This window comes from Nelusetta ayraudi, unplaced genomic scaffold (assembly GCF_046127955.1).
Source record: "Nelusetta ayraudi isolate G7.1 ecotype Tasmania unplaced genomic scaffold, CSIRO-AGI_Nayr_v1 ptg000084l, whole genome shotgun sequence".
NCBI lineage: Eukaryota > Metazoa > Chordata > Actinopteri > Tetraodontiformes > Monacanthidae > Nelusetta > Nelusetta ayraudi.
In genome coordinates this window covers 4,123,731-4,142,500 of record NW_027466134.1, presented here as the reverse complement: position 1 = coordinate 4,142,500, position 18,770 = coordinate 4,123,731, and the positions used below count along the sequence as shown (strand labels likewise).

Here is an 18,770-nt window from a genome sequence, read left to right as displayed (position 1 = left end):
TCCTGATGAAAACCCCCCTTTTTATCGTCTCTGGTTGCCAGGTTTTTTGGGGGTGATTTGATTTCATTTGGAATAATTTCCCGCACTCTGCCTCCTCACTCTGTCGCCTCACTCTGTCGCCTCACTCTGCCTCAGTCTGCCTCACTCTGCCGCTTGTGACGCTCCCGGCCTGCTGTCCGGAGAGCCTGGCAGCCAGAGCGACGGCCTTGTTTACAGTGGGATATTGAGTGAGTCGGGGGCCGCAGTGGAGTGGAGTCGGATGTGGTTCACACATTCCACCAGTGACTCAGATTACACTGCAGGAAACACCGGCGCTGCGAGAGAGAGAGGGAGAGGGAGAGAGAGAGAGAGAGCGAGAGAGAGAGAGAGAGAGAGAGAGACCGGCCGACTCTCCCATCTATAAACACAACAGCGCTCTATGGACGCGTGCTCAAGGGCACAAAGACTGCAGCAAGACCTTGCGTTGCATTAAAATCTCAGCCCCTCACTCCTTCACTCGTTCCTTCACTCGTTCGTTCACTGGCTCCCAGTCGGCCCACACGTCCATCCATCACTCACTCACTTTCCTCCTTTCCTTCCTTCCTTCCTGGCCTTCCTGTCATTCTCCAGCTCCGCGTTGGCTCCTGCTGCTCTCCGTCAGGGAGAACCGAGGTGTGAGAACAACACAGATGTTTGTCTCGCACCGACGGTCGAGGACGCGACGCCTTCGATCAGTCAAACTTGGCCACTGCCGTTTCTCTTTTATCTTGTTGTTTTATTTTGAAGGGGTTATGGGAATAATTGGACGGCGAGTAAATCATCACGTCCTCAATCAAAACTCTCGAAGTGGTGATTGGTCAACAGTTGAATGATTATGGCCTAAGATTCAATTTATTGTATGGAATAAAATTTATAATAAATACATAAACTACCAGTCAATAGTTTGGACTCACCCTACTCATTCCCATGACTATTGACACTGCATAATTACATACAGTATATCTAGATCATATATTTGATGTCTTCAGAATCAGTAAAGTTGTAAAGATTAAAAACAACTGCATGAGAAGGTGTGTCCAAACTTTTGGCTGGTAGTGTAAATAAATCCATCTCCAGTGCAGGGGACAGAAACAAAGTCCCGAGTGTCACCGGTTGCCAAATAGTGACCACAGTGTTTTATTTCAAAGCTCGCTGTTGTGAATTTTTGAATTTTCGAATACAGTTTGAAGTAGCTTTCATCTTCCTCTTCAATTCAAGTGTCAATACAACAAAACTAAACCCGTCTGGGGAGATGAACGTGGAGTTTCATGATACCACGTGAGAACTTCCTCAAATACATTGAAGACATCATGAAGCGAACCTGAGCCGACGCCAACATTCCTTCTTTTACCACTCCGACCCTTCTTCAGCCACCTTTCCTGTGTCCCCCCCCCCCGCCAAAAGCAGTGGCTTATGGGAAATGCAGTCGGCGGAGCGTTGCCGTCCTGAAGGCAGATCCTGACGCGACCCTGGCGGCCGCATTCAAAGGGGCTGATTTCCATGCCTTCCATCTCAGAGCCCCGAAAAAGTCAAAGCAGAAAACTGCATCGTTTATTACATGAGAAAAAACAAAAAGAAAAACTGTCACCACGGCGTCGGCAACCGCTGCTCCCGCCGGTTCGGCCCGGGGGTTGAGGTCTGACAGTCTGCCCACAACCCCCCCAACCCCCCCCCAACCCCCCGACCTCCCCCCACCGCCCCCCGAACCCCCCCCCCCCCGACAGCGCCGACAACCACGTCCCTCCGACGCCGCTCACCAGAGAAGCCTGGCTAATGAAGCCCAGCTGAGACAGAGTTAGTGTGTGTGTGTGTGTATGTTGGGGGTGGGGGGTGGTGGTGGTGGTGGCAGAAACATGGGCTGACATAACTCACCCCTCTCTGCCTCACCCCGTCAACTCGCCTCCCTCCTCGCCGGGCAGGTTCTCTCCTCAGACCCCGAACCGAGCCAAGCTGAACCGAACCGAACCGAGCTGAACCGAACCGAACTGAACCAAGCCGAGCTGAACCACGCCGAGCTGAACCGAACCGAACCAAGCTGAACCGAACCAAGCCGAGTTGAACCGAGCCGAACTGAACCAAGCTGAACCGAGCCGAACCGAGCCAAACCGAACCAAGCCGAGCTGTACCGAGCCGAGCTGAATCCGATCAGGAATCCTGGCCCTTGATTCCCCTGGTCTGCAGTGGTCTGCAGACAACAGTGATGCACAGTGGTGTGGTGCTCCCTGGAGAACTGGGCGGACTCTGAATAAATTCACTTTTTTTAAAAGCAGCCCATTCAGCAACAGTGGCATGTAAGACGACTCCAGTCTCCAGTTGACCCCAAAATGGGCCGGTAGAATTTGCACTTCAACTTGCCAGTTATCCATACAGGCCAGTAGTTTATTTTAAACCCTAACCTAACCTATCATAACCCAACTCTAGGCATCACCACCCTACTCTGCCTCTGATTACAAAATGATGTATTTTGGGTGAACCTAGCCTAGCCTAACCTAACCTAAGCCTAACTTAACCTAGCCTAGCCTAACCTAAGCCTAACTTAACCGAGCCTAGCCTAGCCTAACCTAACCCTAACTTAACCCTAACCCAGGCATCACAGTCCTACTCTGCCTCTGATTGGCTCATCAGTCTTCTTCGTGCCTAAATCTAACCAATCTAACCTCAATCTGACCAAAGACAACGAGCCAATGAGAGGCAGCGTAGGGTGGCTCACGCCCTCACCATCCTATGAAAGACAATCAGACCACTTGGATGATGCACTTCAGAGGGGACTGAGAAGTGGTTGTACCTGGTATACCTGTGTATACCCTGCACTACACCACTGCAGACACACCTACACTGCGCATGACTCCACTGACAATGACTACCAGTGTGGGAGGAGAAGCATCGCTGTGGAGGGACGAGTCCACTCTGCTTCACGCTGGGCCGCTGCCTTCAGGGCCGCAGCAGAACCGGAGACGCAGCTCCTCCTCCTCCACCTCTGCCCCCCCCCCCCCACACACACACAGTTTGTCGCCATCTTCATCAATGCTCCTCTGTGTTCCTTCACGTTCCTCCTGCCTCTCCCCTCTCTCTCCTCCCTGGGAGCAGTACCGGGTCAGGCTGTGGGCTGGACCAGCTGAGGGGCCCAGGGTGGTTCCGCTCTGACGGCAGGAGGAAACTCCTTCAGGAAATACCAGACTTCCAGACACACACACACACACACACACACACACACACACACAGACTCCAGCAAGAGCCACAATCTCTCTTTCTTTCTCCTGAAAGGCTGAATCCAGTTGCGGTTGCGAGGCAGCGCTCCGTCCTTCCTTCCTTCCTTCGCTCCGTCGCCGTCTGGAGCAGCAGCAGACAGTCCATCTGCCCGTCCGTCCGTCCGTCTGTCCGTCCGCCCGCCCGCCCGTCCGTCCGTCCTCAAACTCGAGAACCCCGCCCCCTCCCCGGCGCTCTCAGGTACGATCGGCTGGAACTCCTCCACGCAGCTCCGGCCCGTCGCCAACACTTTTTATGGCGACAATTACAGTCGGTTCTTTTTTTACGAGTCGGCTCAATTAAAGAATAAATCTGGGCCGAGCAGAGCCCCGCGGCCCTGCGGCAGCTCTCAAAAGGCTTCGTCAGACTCGACGGGGCAACGCCGCCCCCGCAGGCGCACACCTTCCATTTTTTTTTTATGGGCGTTTCTCTCTGCGGGTTGACTGGTGCGACGGTGACCTCAGGTGACCTCAGATTGCTTGACAGGGAAGTGCAACCAGGGAGCGACGACGTGCATCCAGAAACATAAATCACCCGGCCCTTCCCTCCTCCGTCGCTATTCAAATGCTGACGGAGGAACGATGACGCAACGGCCTCCGCCTCTGCTTTGCCTGCATCCACACCGCATGCAAATGGCGTGAGAGAAAATACAAGCGGAGTCGGTCGATGGTACCGGGGCTGCTGGGACTTCGACCCTGGTATCTCCCCAAACTGACCGGCACCAGCTGCTCTATCCTGCCACGTGCCGGGGAGTCAGAGTCCCACTGCAGGTGAGACCGGGAAGTGAAGCCGGAGTTTAAATAAATATCAAGAAATAAACCAGGAAAATAAAGAAAGGTAAGACACTGGGTTTAGAGCAACGACTGGTCCTCAACTGGTTTACCCACAAATGATAACTCACCTGAATTATTATTTGTGAACGTGAACTCTTTTCACGAGTCACTGCGTCTAAATCCAAGCCAGCTGTTTTTCACTTGAACCTTTTTACGCCGTCAACACTCTCTTGCGTCACAGTTCACAGCAGCCCAGTGTGCTCGGCGCCTCAATCGCACGCCTGTGTGCGTCTGTGTGTGTGTGTGTGTGTGTGTGTGTGTTCGTTCCAGCTGCAGAACTGCGGCCGGAAACCACAGGAAGTTCTAATCAGCGTGTGCGGCGTTGCTGCTACCTTCCCTTTCCCCCCTCCCCTGGTGACCCCCCCTGTCCCTCCCCTCCTCCCCAACCCCCACCCTCCTACACAATAAAGATACCAGTATCGCATTACCGACTCCGAGGGTCCGGAGGTCAATCCCATCTTTCAGGCCTCTACCGACCGAGCGATGCTTCCCAGAGGTTAAACCCTCGCTGTCACCCAGATTCACATCAGTTCACGCGTGGCGAGGGAGCGCTCAGTGCATCGGAACCCCCCCCCCCCGCCTCCGACTGACGGCTGTGTGATCTCTGAAGGCGCAGCATAAAGAATGGGACGTGCTTGTAAACATGTTTGGAGCCCCGCTGGCCGCTCACCTCATTGTGCTGCTGCTGTCTGGAGCTGCACCCAGGCTGAAGGCTTTTAGCGGCCTCGCAGGGGATCAAGTTACTGGGAACGTTGCACTGAGCCGCTGACGACTTGGTTGCAAAGGAAATCGACTGTTTTTTGTTTTTGAAACAAGAATTTAGAAGCGAAACTTGCATTTAAAAAAAAAAAAAAAAAAAAAAAAGAAATGTCATTAAAGAAGTTTGGGGGTTGATTTAAATTGTATGCGTCAGCCCTCTGGCAGCAGAGGACGTGTCGGACTCCTGCAGGTGAGGGGGGATTAGTGAGCAGCTTTTCTCAGAAGCGTTTTGAAAGAAGACGCCCAAATTCCTCTGTAGTAAAATGGAATTTCATTTTTTTTTTTAAATAACGCTAATATTTCCCTCTTCCTTCATGTACGGCGACCGCAGAGCGCTGCCAAACATCTCGAGCGGGCTCGTCTCGCGTGTCGGCTGCCATAAATTCAGTCTGGCTGAGTTTGACGCCGCTTGTTTAATGTATAAATTGTGGCTCCTCATAAAAGCCACTTGCCTCTTTATGTCCGTCTGGTGCTGGAACGTGCACCTCGATCCATCAGCGCCTCCGGAACCTCCAACCGGCCGCGCGTTTCCTCCCTTATCGCGGCGAGATTCCACCCGGTGGAATCTGCGGAATCCTGCAGCTCAGTCTGTTCGCCAACACCCAAAAAACGACAGGGGCGAAACGGAGACGCCAAAAAAAAAAAAAAGAAGAAAAAAAGTGGCTAATTTGTGAAACATAAATCACACAAATTGATCACAGATGGCGAACAAGTGTAGGACAGAACTAAGGTGGAGGCCAACGACGTCTGGACGTGAACTTTGGGACCCAGTTGTCTCCCCCCGCCGCTCATAAAGGCGACGGCTGGCTGGCGGCACGCTGCCACATCTTGCTTTCGGACGTATATAACAGTTTGAGAAACGCTGCGTCAGCACGTCTGCGTTCCAAGAGAGCGCTGCGGTTCAGTCGGAGGTCTGGCGGTGGAGCGGCGGCGCTCCTAACTAGCCCCATAGGCTAGCGAGCAGCACCAGCCTCCCTCGCACTCACCCTGCTTGGCTGCCAAAGACATAAAGCAGGAGAGTCGCAGCGGCTGCCGAGCAGACAGGACCAACATTGTCCAAAAGCCACATTGAGGTGAATGTGTATCTGACACAAGACGCAGGTCTGTGCTGAGGTCAACGGCCTCAATCAGTTCAAACCTGTGAGGCTGAACTCATCCAGCAGGTCACCGTCCTGGCTGTGACCTCAACAAAGGATCATTATGATTATTTTTTAACATCCCTGATCAGAGTGTTGTGTTCACAGATTGACCACATTTTCCTTTGTCATAACGGTTAATGGGTTAAAGAAAGTGAGCTCTCATCATGACTTGCAATGTGACTCGACAATCGAGTCTGATTGTGCTGCTTGTCTGGCTAACAAATTAAATCTGACAAACAAACAAACAGAAAAAAAATGTCTTTTTAGGCACATATAGTCAAATCTACACGACAGTCAAGGGGTTGACAAAAACCTTTGAAAGTGCTTGGTGTTTAAAATCTCATACTGGATATGAAAAAATGGACAGAACGATCATGAAGACGACTCAGAATCAACCAATAACAGAAAGAAGATCTGGGCACCACACGGCCGACCGGTTAATGTCCACACTGAAGACATTTTTCTCTCCCTTTTGGGTAAATGTATCAATTTGCTGGGAATCGGCTGAGTTACCAGAAGAAAGAAGAAACAAATATTTTCTTTCCTCTTAGTCGCTGCTTCTGTTAAATGCAACAATGCATATCTGAGGAAAAGTGAGACTCGCTTGGTTGTGTGCCAAGGAAGGAAGACGGAACGTCAAGTAGCAATATCAGACAATAATCATAATAAATGATTGGGCGTTAAGACGACGCCCTCATCTTGAAACACTGCACTCAGCACTGTCAGGTTGAAGCTGATGACTTCTGCAGCCCTTTGTGCTCTAAAAACGGGGATCCTAAAGAAAACGCCAAGGGGGTGCGGTGGAAAATATGGAAAAAAGCCTCAAAAACATTTCAGGCTTCATTAAGTGGGAGTTATTATGCAACAAAACAGTCCGACTATTCAATTTTCACCACCTACCAGGAGCCATAAAGTCAGCAGCACATCATATATATGTGGGGGCCTCACCTGTTTTTCCCATTGTACTGAATTTAAGAATTGACTCACCGGTGAGATCTGACACTCATTGTCTAAACCTGCGTCTGTGATTGCAGATGTTTTCATAGCGTTCTAGTTACTAATAAAAACACAACGCTAGAAGTGCATTCTAGATAAATGCCGACTCAATGCAACATTCAGAATGCAAAGGGGGTCGATGGGAATTTCAAATAAATCGGCTGCCTCAGACACAAAGCCTCTGCCACTGTCCTTAATTCACAGCAACTGTAATAGTCATTGTGTTTGGAGACAGTGCTACATGGATCCTGGGAGTGGATTTATGAGGTCTGGACCGCCTGCTTGGAGTCAAATGAAACCCAACACCAACTCTGTTTCTCCGAGCAGGCCTGAAAAGCCCCTCACTTCTGCTGCTACCAGGACACGGCAGTAACTCAGAGGTGTCGGGATTCTTAAAAGGCCACATATCATGAAAAATTCACTTTGACTGATGATTCTCAACAACGGTGCAAATGGAATCCACAGATTGAACTTTTACTTCTATTGCTTGCAGCACTTTGAGCAAATGTGGAAACAAACAAACCAAACAAACAAACAAACAAACAAACAAACAAACAAAAAGCAGTTGTGGGCGTCGGCCCTTATGTCACAAGTCCATGCATGGTGAGCTTCAGAGACGGTGCTGACTGGATATTCTGGAGGGAGCAGTCGTGGTATAAATGATCACGCACAGACACACAACACTGGCCAAAGCACCTCCAAGCCTGGCTGGACTGATGATGATTGCATTCATCAGTGCTTGTAACAACACACACACACACACACACACACACACACACACACACACACACACACACACACACACACACACACACATACACATACACATACACATACACACACGCACACTGATTTTATTGTATTATAACTGATATTTAAAGTTCTATCAAATATACAAAAAATCAGCCAAAACCACCAATGGCTGCGTTTCCATCGCCCCTAGAATTGCACAAAACCTAAATATCACAATAATAAACTGGTGATGGAAACGGCTCCACTTGGAAAAACCTCTCAGATATGGCTGAAAGGTTTTGATGCTCTCCTGAGGTGCTTTTCCACACGTATCCATACAGAGGAATATCACAGAAGTGTCATGGAAACACTTTTCTGGTGAGCAGTGACCAGTGAAAATGGCGCGTTCTGATTGGACGGAGGAGGAGAATTTTTTTTTGCAAGTCATCAAAGAGAAAAATCGAAATACGTGTCAGAGTTGTGCAGGTGAGGGGGGGGTGGGGTGGGGTGGGGTGGGGTGGGGTGATGAGCAGCTTTGGTTGGTATCACTACGTATTGTTTGGGTTCCACTGAAGTGCTTCTGTATTTATCAAGATAAGGCGAGACGTGACAGACTGCGTTAAAGCCACAGTGCAGGAAGTCACGCTTCACTATCGCAACATTCCACACCCTTCTCATATAATCCACTGTCCTGTTGTTGTGCGGCTGCGTTAAACAGGATTACAACTTTTCTGTGTTGACTAACTGTGCGGGAAAACGGGTTAGAAAAGGGTAAGAAATTGTTTCAAGAAGTTCTATCACACGTTTGGAGACCTCTGTCTAAAAACTAACTAACACAACTAGGATTTTCCATCTCCTGCAGTAAAACTACTATGCGAGTGTGTACTCAAAGATAAAGGCTGTGGCTTCGGTATTTGTTCTACTTGGTAGTAGCAAGCAGTCATCTGAAAATCGTAAATATCTTCACATTTTCCAAGAGCAAATGTCCCCTTTTTCAAATCGCTGTCACAGCACCACCGCCACCACACGTTGGCTACATTACTCCCACCTTGTTGTTCCGTCACTTGGTTGAAACTATATGATGCTCACACTGCACCGTTTCTCCAGACCACCATGTTTCCCTGAGTCCCCCACAGCACCATTTGGAAATGTTGGCACCCATCATGTGAGTTTATACACGCTCTTCACTTTATACACATTTTCCCACAGATTTGTCTAACTTCTTTTATACATCTTGGGCTTCCTTGACCTTGACCAGCCATTAAATTAAAGTTTTGTGGGTTCAAACAATGCCTGGCTGTACAATGCCTGTTTGTACCAGTGTCATGCTGAGAGGTCAATCAAAAACCAATAAGCAAACAGTGCTGCTCCACTGTATAACACGCTAGCCCATGGCGCTCGTCAGTGGAGGGATCCCGCTAGTCGAGTTATGAAGTCTGAGGCAGAGGATCATTACGACCAAAGCCTCACTGTTTACTGAGCCGCAAGAACAGTAGAGACACGTCCACAAGTGTTTGAACCTTCAACTTAGTGGTGTGGATTTTTCTTTTTTCTTTTTATGGTCGCAGAAAACACGTAAACCAAGGTGCAAATCTGGTGATTTGCACACAAAGATGACACAGACAGTAGGACACTCGGGGTATCAGGTAGGAGTAATAATCCAATGTGTTTAGATGCATTTGGGTGCTTTATTGTGTTACTTTCAGGGTACAGTGGTGCACTCAAGCTTTCCGTTCTTCGAAGTGTTCTCACACATGCGTAGACCACAAAGTCGTCAGTTGTCAGGCGGTGGATCTTGTTTTTGTTGGCAAACGGCCACGTGTGAGACGTGTAATTATGACGGAATTGGTCATAATTGATGTCAAGCATTTTATTTTACATGAGTGCACGAGGACATGGTTGCAGTGTTGAATCTGATACACTCTGCACTGTGTGAGATGAAAGGTTAAACTGCTGAGGTCTTCGATATTCTGCTGTTCTGATACAAGCCAGTGCTGGACACCTTCCCTCATCATGCACTGCAGTGTGCCACCACTTCCTTGATGCCACTGTCTGTTCTCCCATGGTGCTCCAGTGCAGATGGGGGATACTGTGTCCAAGTTGAACCTGCACCCTGCATGACTTTTCTTGTTTTGCAAAGCTGCAAAACAAAAAGCGACCCTTTTGGTTTCTTAATAAAGTTTGCTAAATCGTATCGAGATACCTAAACTGCATGAATGAAAGGGACATCAACATCAGAGTTGCCTGCGTTGGATGACTGAACAACAGGTCTTCAATTCATCTGATTCATTTTAGGTTTAAAAGTAAAGCTACCGACTCGGACGTTTAAAAATGTACATCCTATTATGATTATTCTCGTCTTTTTGCATGCCACTGCCAGCTCAGGGGACCAGTGGTGGAGTGTCTGCCATGAGACTGGGAGGTTGTGGGTTCTATTCTCAACTGGTGACCAAAGACTGTGAAAGGACGGAGCAGGTAGGGTTGGAGAGAAAGGCTTGGTTTTCAAGGCCTGCGCAGGAGTTTGCAGATCAAACACACCTTGTTTATTGCCGGTAGTAGAAAAATTCACTGATCATAACAGGGCCCCTTTTGCTGTGGCGATATGTAAAAACTCGTCCGCCAACCCAAAGCCAAGCAACGAGCACCGATGTGCGACACTGCTCCAAACGCCCAACTGCCCTCGCGTCGGCCGACGCGGTTAGGCAGCTTTTTTTTCCGGTTTTTCTTTTTTTTGTTCTTTGCACGTCTCCCGCCTCGCGCACGCCGCACACATGAGATCACTAACTGAAGGCATCAAGGCAGGTCACAACACCTCACCACAATGCCATAAGGAATGTGTTCAAAATAGCGCGGCGATGATATCTTGACAGCGCGAGGGTGGAATCGATGTTCCAACTCGGAGGGAACCTTCCTCCAGTCGCAAGGCTGTTTGGGGCGTTGCCTCGGCGAGCTGCTGGCTGGGGGGGGGGGTCACTTCTGCTCCGGCGACAAAACCGTTTGGCCCTCTTTCATTGGCCGCCATGGCCGGAGCCACTGTCCGAGCTGCGTCCGCTGTGTGGAGAACACGCAGCGTCGAGGTGGTCTCTGGTCTCCTGGCCGCGCTCGTCACTGATGGAATGACAGCCGTCCCAAAGGAGGAAGTGAAAAATTTCGGTCCGTGGCGCGTACACAACACACCTGCTGGCGGGCGGGCGGTTGACAGATACCAAGGTGTGGCGCGTCAACCGTGGTATTTTTAGTTTTGCCACTGAGGCGTTTTGATTCTCCAGTACAATCTGGGTAAAACAAAAGGCTTAAAAGGAAAGAAAAGAAAAGAAAAGAAAAGAAAAACAGGAAGGGCAGCTCTTCAAACTCTTCAATCTCGACAGACGCAAATCCGCCCCGGTTGGCATTTGAGGCCCGCGTTTGATTCTCCAGACGGCCGCATTTAGATCTCATCCGCATAGGAGCCTTGACGCAAAAGATTTTGCATTGAGAGAAAGAACAACAGGCGATCCAGCCGTGGATGTGACGCCGGCGGCTCGCGGCTCAGGGCACAGATAAGAGCGGAACTGATTCTACCGCCGTGTTTCCCCTCTTTGCATGAACACAGAGATAAAGCACGAGCTGTTGGTGAAGCGCTGGGCTCAAGAGTTTGCAGCCTGCCGAGCGAGCTCGCAGCTTCGGCACGCGTGCACCTTGCAAGAAGAAACTTGCAGACGTACAACAACAGGACGATGTGTGACATACTGACAGCGCATGACGGCTGCGCCGGGAATGCTCCTACGTGACTTTCGTCAAAGAGCCGGATTGAAACTGGTAGCTTGCGACATGAGAACTTCTGTCGGCCATTGCCGCCTGTCAATCACGAGGCGGCAGATAGACAGGTAACCTTTGGCTCGCGCCACTGGAAGGCGCAGCGTTGCCAGTGAAACTGGGGAACTGTTTGCTGGAGAAGCAACAGGTGGGAAATCTTTGTCGCAACAGGACGAACGTCAGCAGCGGGCGGCTCTGTGACTCTCAGGGCTTTGTGTTCGTTACAGAGAGTTAGTGTTGAGCAGAGAGTGGAGGAAAGTGGGAAGGCTCAACACAACCTGACCGACAGATTTTTTTTATCAATGATAGAAAAGAAAAATCACGGGAGCGCAGGATAGAAAAACTGAAAAAAACACTGCATAAAATCATCTCCTCAACCACTTTATATTTCATAATGGTGCAATAAAACACTTATTCATGTCACATTATGTAGATAACTGTAATTTTGTAGACATCAAGTTATTTTCTTCAGCTGAGGATGAATTTTTTTTTTTTTGCCCTATTTGTGATTTTTCTTTACATTTCTGCCAAACAGGATGAATAATTGTGTCTGATTGTGATGATGTTGTGGGATTTAATGGAGGCTGTTTTAACAGCAGCATAATCCCACCTGGAAGGCCACTACTCCCTCTGCTCATAGAATCCCCGAGACAAACGCAAGAAGGCCAAACATGTCCAGGAGGTTGGGTAGAGCGAGGGGGACACGGGCCGGTGGTTGGGCACCGATGATGAAGACTGATGGAGAGGCAGCGACCCTTTAATTCATCAGCGCCGACTCCTTCTGTCTGACTGTCCCCCCTCTGACTGACAAGAACTGCAGAGCTGTTGCTCAGCCCGCAGCACTGTGGGCCCTGCAGCCACACGTCAGCTGGGAATGAGGACAGTCAGTCAGTCAGTCAGTCAGTCAGTCAGTCAGTCAGTCGCCTGCCTCCACAGTACCTGATGTTTGATCATATTAATGGCCACTCGCTGCAAAAAAAAGTTGATGTGTTGCATTCAGATTGTCAGTTTACAGCAGATCATGAAGTTGACGTCACTTTAACACTGTCATCTTGTGCTAATGTAAATGTAAATGCCCTGTATGTTTTAAATAAGCAACTTGTTGCAATGTATACATGCCAGAAAGTGCCTGACACAGCAACGTTTTCACCTCTGCTGGAACTACTTTGATCCTTCATTTGAAATCTGGGATCTTGGCTGGAAATGTGCAGTTTGATTTAAACGCTCGACCTTCTGTTGAACACAGGATGTGTTTTTTCATGTCCAACGAGTGTGTGTGTGAGTGTGTGTGAGGCCAGGCACGCTGACGAGGGTAATGATGAATTGCTGCGCGCATCAACGCACAGCCCGAGGACTCGCTGCTCTCACAACACAGTCGACCGCACGTACACGTCTGCGTGCACACGCACGTAAACAAGCGCACGTGTCGCAGGTTCGCAACCCTGTGTGCAAAAAGATCGTTGCGGGAAAAGAAATCACACACTTGCTGCGTTTGAATTAGCTCTAGAATTGTGCAAAACCTAAATGTGGCAATGATAAACTGGTGGTGGAAACAACTCCACTTGGAAAAACCTCTCAAATATGACTGCAAGGTTTTGATTCATATCACAAAAGTGTCATGGAAACACTTTTTGTTCGCACTTCCACGTCATTGGACATGACATACGAGGTCACGTGACCAGTTCACTGACCAGTGAAACCAGCGCTTTATGATCGGACGGAGGAGGAGACGGAATATTTTTTACAAGTAAATAAAGAAAAAAATATAACAAAAATCTCGGTCCGCGAGATTTGGCAAGAATTCTGGCTGATGTGCTTCACACCATTCAGTGGAAACACTGCAAATCAAAATTGTACTTTGAGGAAATTTTTAGAAATGTGGCTTTTATTTTGTGAAAAACTGTCATGGAAACGCAGCCACTTGTGGGCCCATTAAACTGAGAATCTGAGTCAGCCAAATTCTCTCTCTCTCTCTCTCTCTCTCACACACACACACACACACACACACACACACACACACAGACACACACACACACACACACACACACACACACACACCCGACGACAGGTATTTCCACTTCAGACGAGCCACAATGCTGAGCTGTGAGACCTGCGTCAGTGGCTTCCTGTCGGAGGGGGTCAGAGGTCAAACGCTCCTCAGTCTCCGCTGGAAGCCCTCACACGGAGAGAGGAGACGGAGCTGGAAGTCGACTTCCCTCCTAATCCCTGCTGCCTTAAGTCGTCCCTCTGGGCTGCCGCCCTTCCCAGGAACGGTGCAGGTGGCGTCACAGGCCGCTGGAAACGCACAGCGATGCTTGAAAGAGCCCAACGGCGATGGAAACTCCAGTCAGGTGAGACTGCGGTGTTTAAAAATGGGGAAATTGGAATGATTTCCAAGCAGCAGCAGTAATAACAGCACTGCTGCCGCTGTACTCGCTCCACTACAATTCACTGTTTTTCAATGGTTTGATTTCATCAGTGAAAAAAATGCAATATCTGCAACAAGTCCTCAGGTGGGGTGGGGGTGCTTAGGGTGCTTTTCAAGGATGTGGCCCTCTTATTCTATATGCATGGCATGTAGAATAAGTTTAAACATGTCTGGAGACTGAAATGAACAAATATTTAAAGCATCTCGAGGTTCCAGAAAACCCACTGAGGGCATTTTAATACCCTTCTAGGTGGCTGAAAATAGTAATAATAATACTGATGATGATGATGATTGATGATAAACACATCAACATTTGGAAACAGGTAAATTACAGATAACCATGGTGGTCATGAGTCACTCTTGGACGGTGGCTTCTGCTATTTTGCGAGCTCATTGGTTCCACTGTAAATGAATAAATTTGCAAAGCAGATGTTTAACTCCACCCCCTCCGCCATTAGTGAGGTTTTACTGATGGACGCTGCCAACACGAAGTAGATAAGGGACATATTCCCCGCATGTATGGCTGCAGCTTTGGTCCTTCTCTGCTCTTTGGACCAACGTGGTTGTCACTGCAGCTCCGGGGTCGGGGCCCTGACTGAGCAACGCCAGCGAGCACAAAAGATACAAGAATCCAGGTGCGGGCGAGACGACAGTGAGTCAGTCAGTCAGTCAGCCAGCCAGTCAGTCAGTCAGCCAGTCAGTCAGCCAGTAAGTCAGTCAGTCAGTCAGTCAGCGGGGCCTCCCAGCTAATCCTCCAACCATCACTCAACTGGATCTCAGCTCTTATCTCTCCAAAGCTCAGCAGAGGAAAGTTGCTGGCTTTAAAGTGAGAAGCAGGCAGCTAATCTGAGCTTCCTCAACCCCTGGGTAGCCCTACACACACCCCACACACACCATGGGGGGGGAGGGGTCAGGACCCTTGGCGAGGAGACAGAGACCTGGAATATCAGCATCGCTTCACACCAGGATAGATGAACGGACAACACAATGACTTTTTTCTTTAGTTTTTTTTTTTTTTTTTTTTTAACCTTTATTTATCCAGGCAAGCAATTAAGCTCAGATTCCTATTTAAAACATGCAAATATCTTGTTTTTTCTTTTTTACTCTATCAATATTTTATTTTCTTTTTTATTTCATTATTTCTTTTTAATTATTATCATTTTCCTTCTCTTTTTCTACTACATTTTGTTGCTGTAATTATGCAAGTTTCCCCAACGTGAGATTAATAAAGGCATTCTATTCTATTCTAATCCAACAGTCAAATCCAACTGGTTGCAGGTTGAGTTTAAGAACAGTGAGTGATGTGAGGACAGTGCATTGCAGTGCCACTGCTGTGCTGCTTCAACAAGCCAACAGCGCTCGCTGAGTTCAAGGAAAAAAACTGGTTGAACACGGCACGGCAGGAAGTGCTTTACATTAGTCTTAAAGAGGCGGACTGGCCCCGGTCCAGCTGTGTAACGGCACACAATAAGCGGCCCGACGCCGCCAGTCGGACCTGCAGCGGCTGATAAGTGTCCCGCGTCCAGACACAATGGCCGGCGATCTGATACTCGCATGGAAAACACGTCGCCTTCGCCCGCAAGGTGAGGCGCGAGGGAGGAAGCGCTGAGTCGCGCTGAGTCGCTCAGAAATGACGGATCACAGGTTTATTATGTACGTTGCATGAACTCAGTTTGGTCTGCGGCAGCAGCACCTGCAGTCTGCCGACGGCGTTGGAAGTGAAAACGTGATGAGTAAAACTAAAGCTCAGCATTTACCGTGACTCATAGTGTCTGGTTGGGTTAAACAGAAGCTATGCAGGGGGTCGGGGGGAGGGGTGGAGGTCTAATGTGAATGTTGCGGTCTGTTGTCGATCGACCCACAAGTCAACAGCCAGCAGACTTTAGGGAGGAGCGTGAAAGACGAAGGAGTGATGTTATGAAAGCACCAAGCTTGTGTTCCTATCAGAGTCACTAAGAACCGCTGAGCTTTGCCTCTCCATGCACATGACTCTGTAGATCTGAGCCTCATGTACAACAACAATATTGATGAATAGAAGTAAACAGTTTGTGAAAAACAAGAATGACCGACTCACGCTCTGCAGAGCAGAGAAGTTGGATGACATTTTTTTTTTCCAATTTTCTTCTCTCTCTCAGTAGCCTTCAAAACAATACGGAGAACACTTCTACCTTCCTGTCAGCAGGCGCTGCACTCAGTCTTGCCTCATGTGGTGGCTTCCAGGTAGGCAAAATGAACCACATGGAGAAATATACTCCATCAATATATACTCCATCAGTACATACTCCATCAAATACTGGCGCAAGTACAACAAAAGCTTGTTTGGAGGAGACCCTCAGTGATGCAGTGGTGCAGTGCATAACCCCAGGAATCACAGGTAATCGGAAAAACTACGTCTTGACTTCCTGCTTGACTACGTCGACAAATTTTCCCTTCTCACCCCCCAGAAAGCCACGCCTACATCCAGGAGGCGCCGAAAACAGAAACCTTACAGCAGTTTCTCAGCGCGCGCCCTCAACTTTCACACTTTCCAACTCCGGAAACTATTTCAGCGCCGCAACCAACTCACTTCAGTCCCCGCCACTCGCGATACATCAATTCCTCTGTATTTCCTTTGACCCTAAAAACCGTCAAAACACAACAAGAAAAAAACAACAAAGGGCAGGACTCACCACTTCGGTCGGGCGGAAGTACTTGGGGTCCACCTGGATGTGCACCACCCCGGTCTCCTGGCAGCGGCCGATCTCCTGCTCATCCTTGCCTTCCCACCTGGAGAGACGTAAATCTTAACACATTTTCCCACAGCTGTCTGAGGGCTCAGCTGTCCGTCCCCTGAGCCTCCCCCTGGTTGTTCCTCCCGCTGTTTGTTTCTTCAGCGTCTCCGGGAGACAAAACATGTCATCCCCAAGCCCCCCGTACCCGCCCACCCCCCTGCGATCAGCACAGCGGGGGGGGTAAAAGGCGAACAGCCGCCGCAGCAGCAGCCACCTTCACCAACACGTGGCTGTCTAGCAGGAGAGGAGAGGGAGGTGAACCAGAGGTCGCTTCCAACTGGCATGTCTGTGGCTGGAAGATCTGTAAACGCTCCTGCGGTGGATTCATCTTGAAGGAGTGGTTCGGAACTTTTGCACGTAGGATCTCAGTTCCAAGTGAGCCAGTGAGCTGTTGATCAGCGGAGATCGTCTCAACAAACTACACCAGCGGTCAAGAGTTTGGACGTATCTGTTTCTGCACTACATTCTACACTGTAGATACATCCTAAATGTATGACCAAGATATGTGGATCAATGTGGCAAAAGATATATAAGAAAAAGATATAAAAAAATATGCATATATATATATATATATACATATATATATATATATATATATATATATATATATATATGTATATATATATACATATATATATATATATATATATATATATATGTATATATATATATATATATATGGCTATTCTAGATCATCACTTCACACTTTTTGGTTGAACACATATTCCATATGTGTTCATTCATAGTTTTGATGCCCTGAGTGACAATCTACAATGTCAACAGTCATGAAAATGAAATCAAATGCAGTGTGACACATGGCAATTCATTTCTAACATTATTCTAACATGCATTGCGCCAGCCTAGCACCAGTCAGCTCTGCAAAACTAGGGAACTGGATGCAATGTGTTGAAATGTTATCTACATATCTACATCTCACTGGCTGACTTGGAAATGAGGCCCTTCTGCTCCCTTCTGCACACACACCATTTCGTCCAGATCAAAGTTTTTTAGTCAGTCAAAGTCCCTTTCCACACATCCATGGCAAGTTCAATTTTTTTATTTTTTTATTTTTTTTAGCAAATATTTTTTGATAATAGTTGTGATTGTGTAAAACTTTTAGGGCGTCCACAAACTTTATTTTCCACTGACTTAGGGAGGGAAACAGCACACAACGACATAGAAACACAAAAAACAATGGCATGAAATGGAAAGAGGGCTGTGTGTGTGTGTCCATGCGTGTGTGTGTGTGTGTGTGTGTGTGTGTGTGTGTGTGTGCACTCACACAATGGTCTTGCCCACATGTTTGAAGGCCTCCACCACAAACTCCCTCACGCTGTGCACCTCCCCCGTCGAGATGACGAAATCCTCTGGGGTGTCCAGCTGCAGCATCAGCCACATGGCCTGCAGGGGGCGGACAGACAGACAGACAGACAGACAGACAGACAGACAGACAGACGGACAGACGGACAGACAGAGAGAGAGGCTGGTCAGTTTAAAGCACTCAGACATGATGAAGACAGTTCGGCGCTGCGTGCTGGAATCTGGCCGATTTGGTCCCGACAGAGCAGGAAGTGAACCTGCGACCTCGGGGGCGGGGCCTCGGGCCCTACCTCTGCAATGACGTCACTGCGTGGGGCTCAGGGGACACATTCTGTGGGAAAGGAGGACGGGGCCCTCCCACAGCCTCAGCGTGCTGCTGGCACACACACACTCTCACACACACACACACACACACACACACACACACACACACGTGGCCACCTACAGCACATGCATGGAGACGACTCGAATGCAGACAACTGATGAGAAGTTTACAGCACCATGAAGGAGAAGAACAACTTCCTCACATGACAAATACGGCAGAATCTGCTTCAGATTGGAGAGTTTTCAGTTTCCCACCTCCACATGGCAGGCAGTGCTGCTATCATCGGCCTGTATGGCTCAGTGAAAGCTGATAGTCTGGCTGCCCTAATAGACGCAGCACTATATTAACCAGCCGGCGAGGGCGTCTGTCTGCAGTTCCATAATATTTATGGTGAACCCGAGCCAGCGG

The 18,770-nt window shown here is 48.7% G+C and overlaps 1 protein-coding gene across 1 annotated transcript in view; it reads right to left on the bottom strand.

Moving 5' to 3' along the window:
- Window positions 1–18,770, bottom strand: part of gmds (GDP-mannose 4,6-dehydratase) — a 150,410-nt gene that overhangs the window by 17,974 nt on the left and 113,666 nt on the right. Inside the window, exons 8-9 of the mRNA XM_076045366.1 lie at window positions 18,000–18,118; window positions 16,616–16,712 (exon numbers count right to left, since the gene is read on the bottom strand). Coding sequence (XP_075901481.1) covers window positions 16,616–16,712; window positions 18,000–18,118 — 216 coding nt within the window. The remainder of the gene's footprint in view (window positions 1–16,615; window positions 16,713–17,999; window positions 18,119–18,770) is intronic.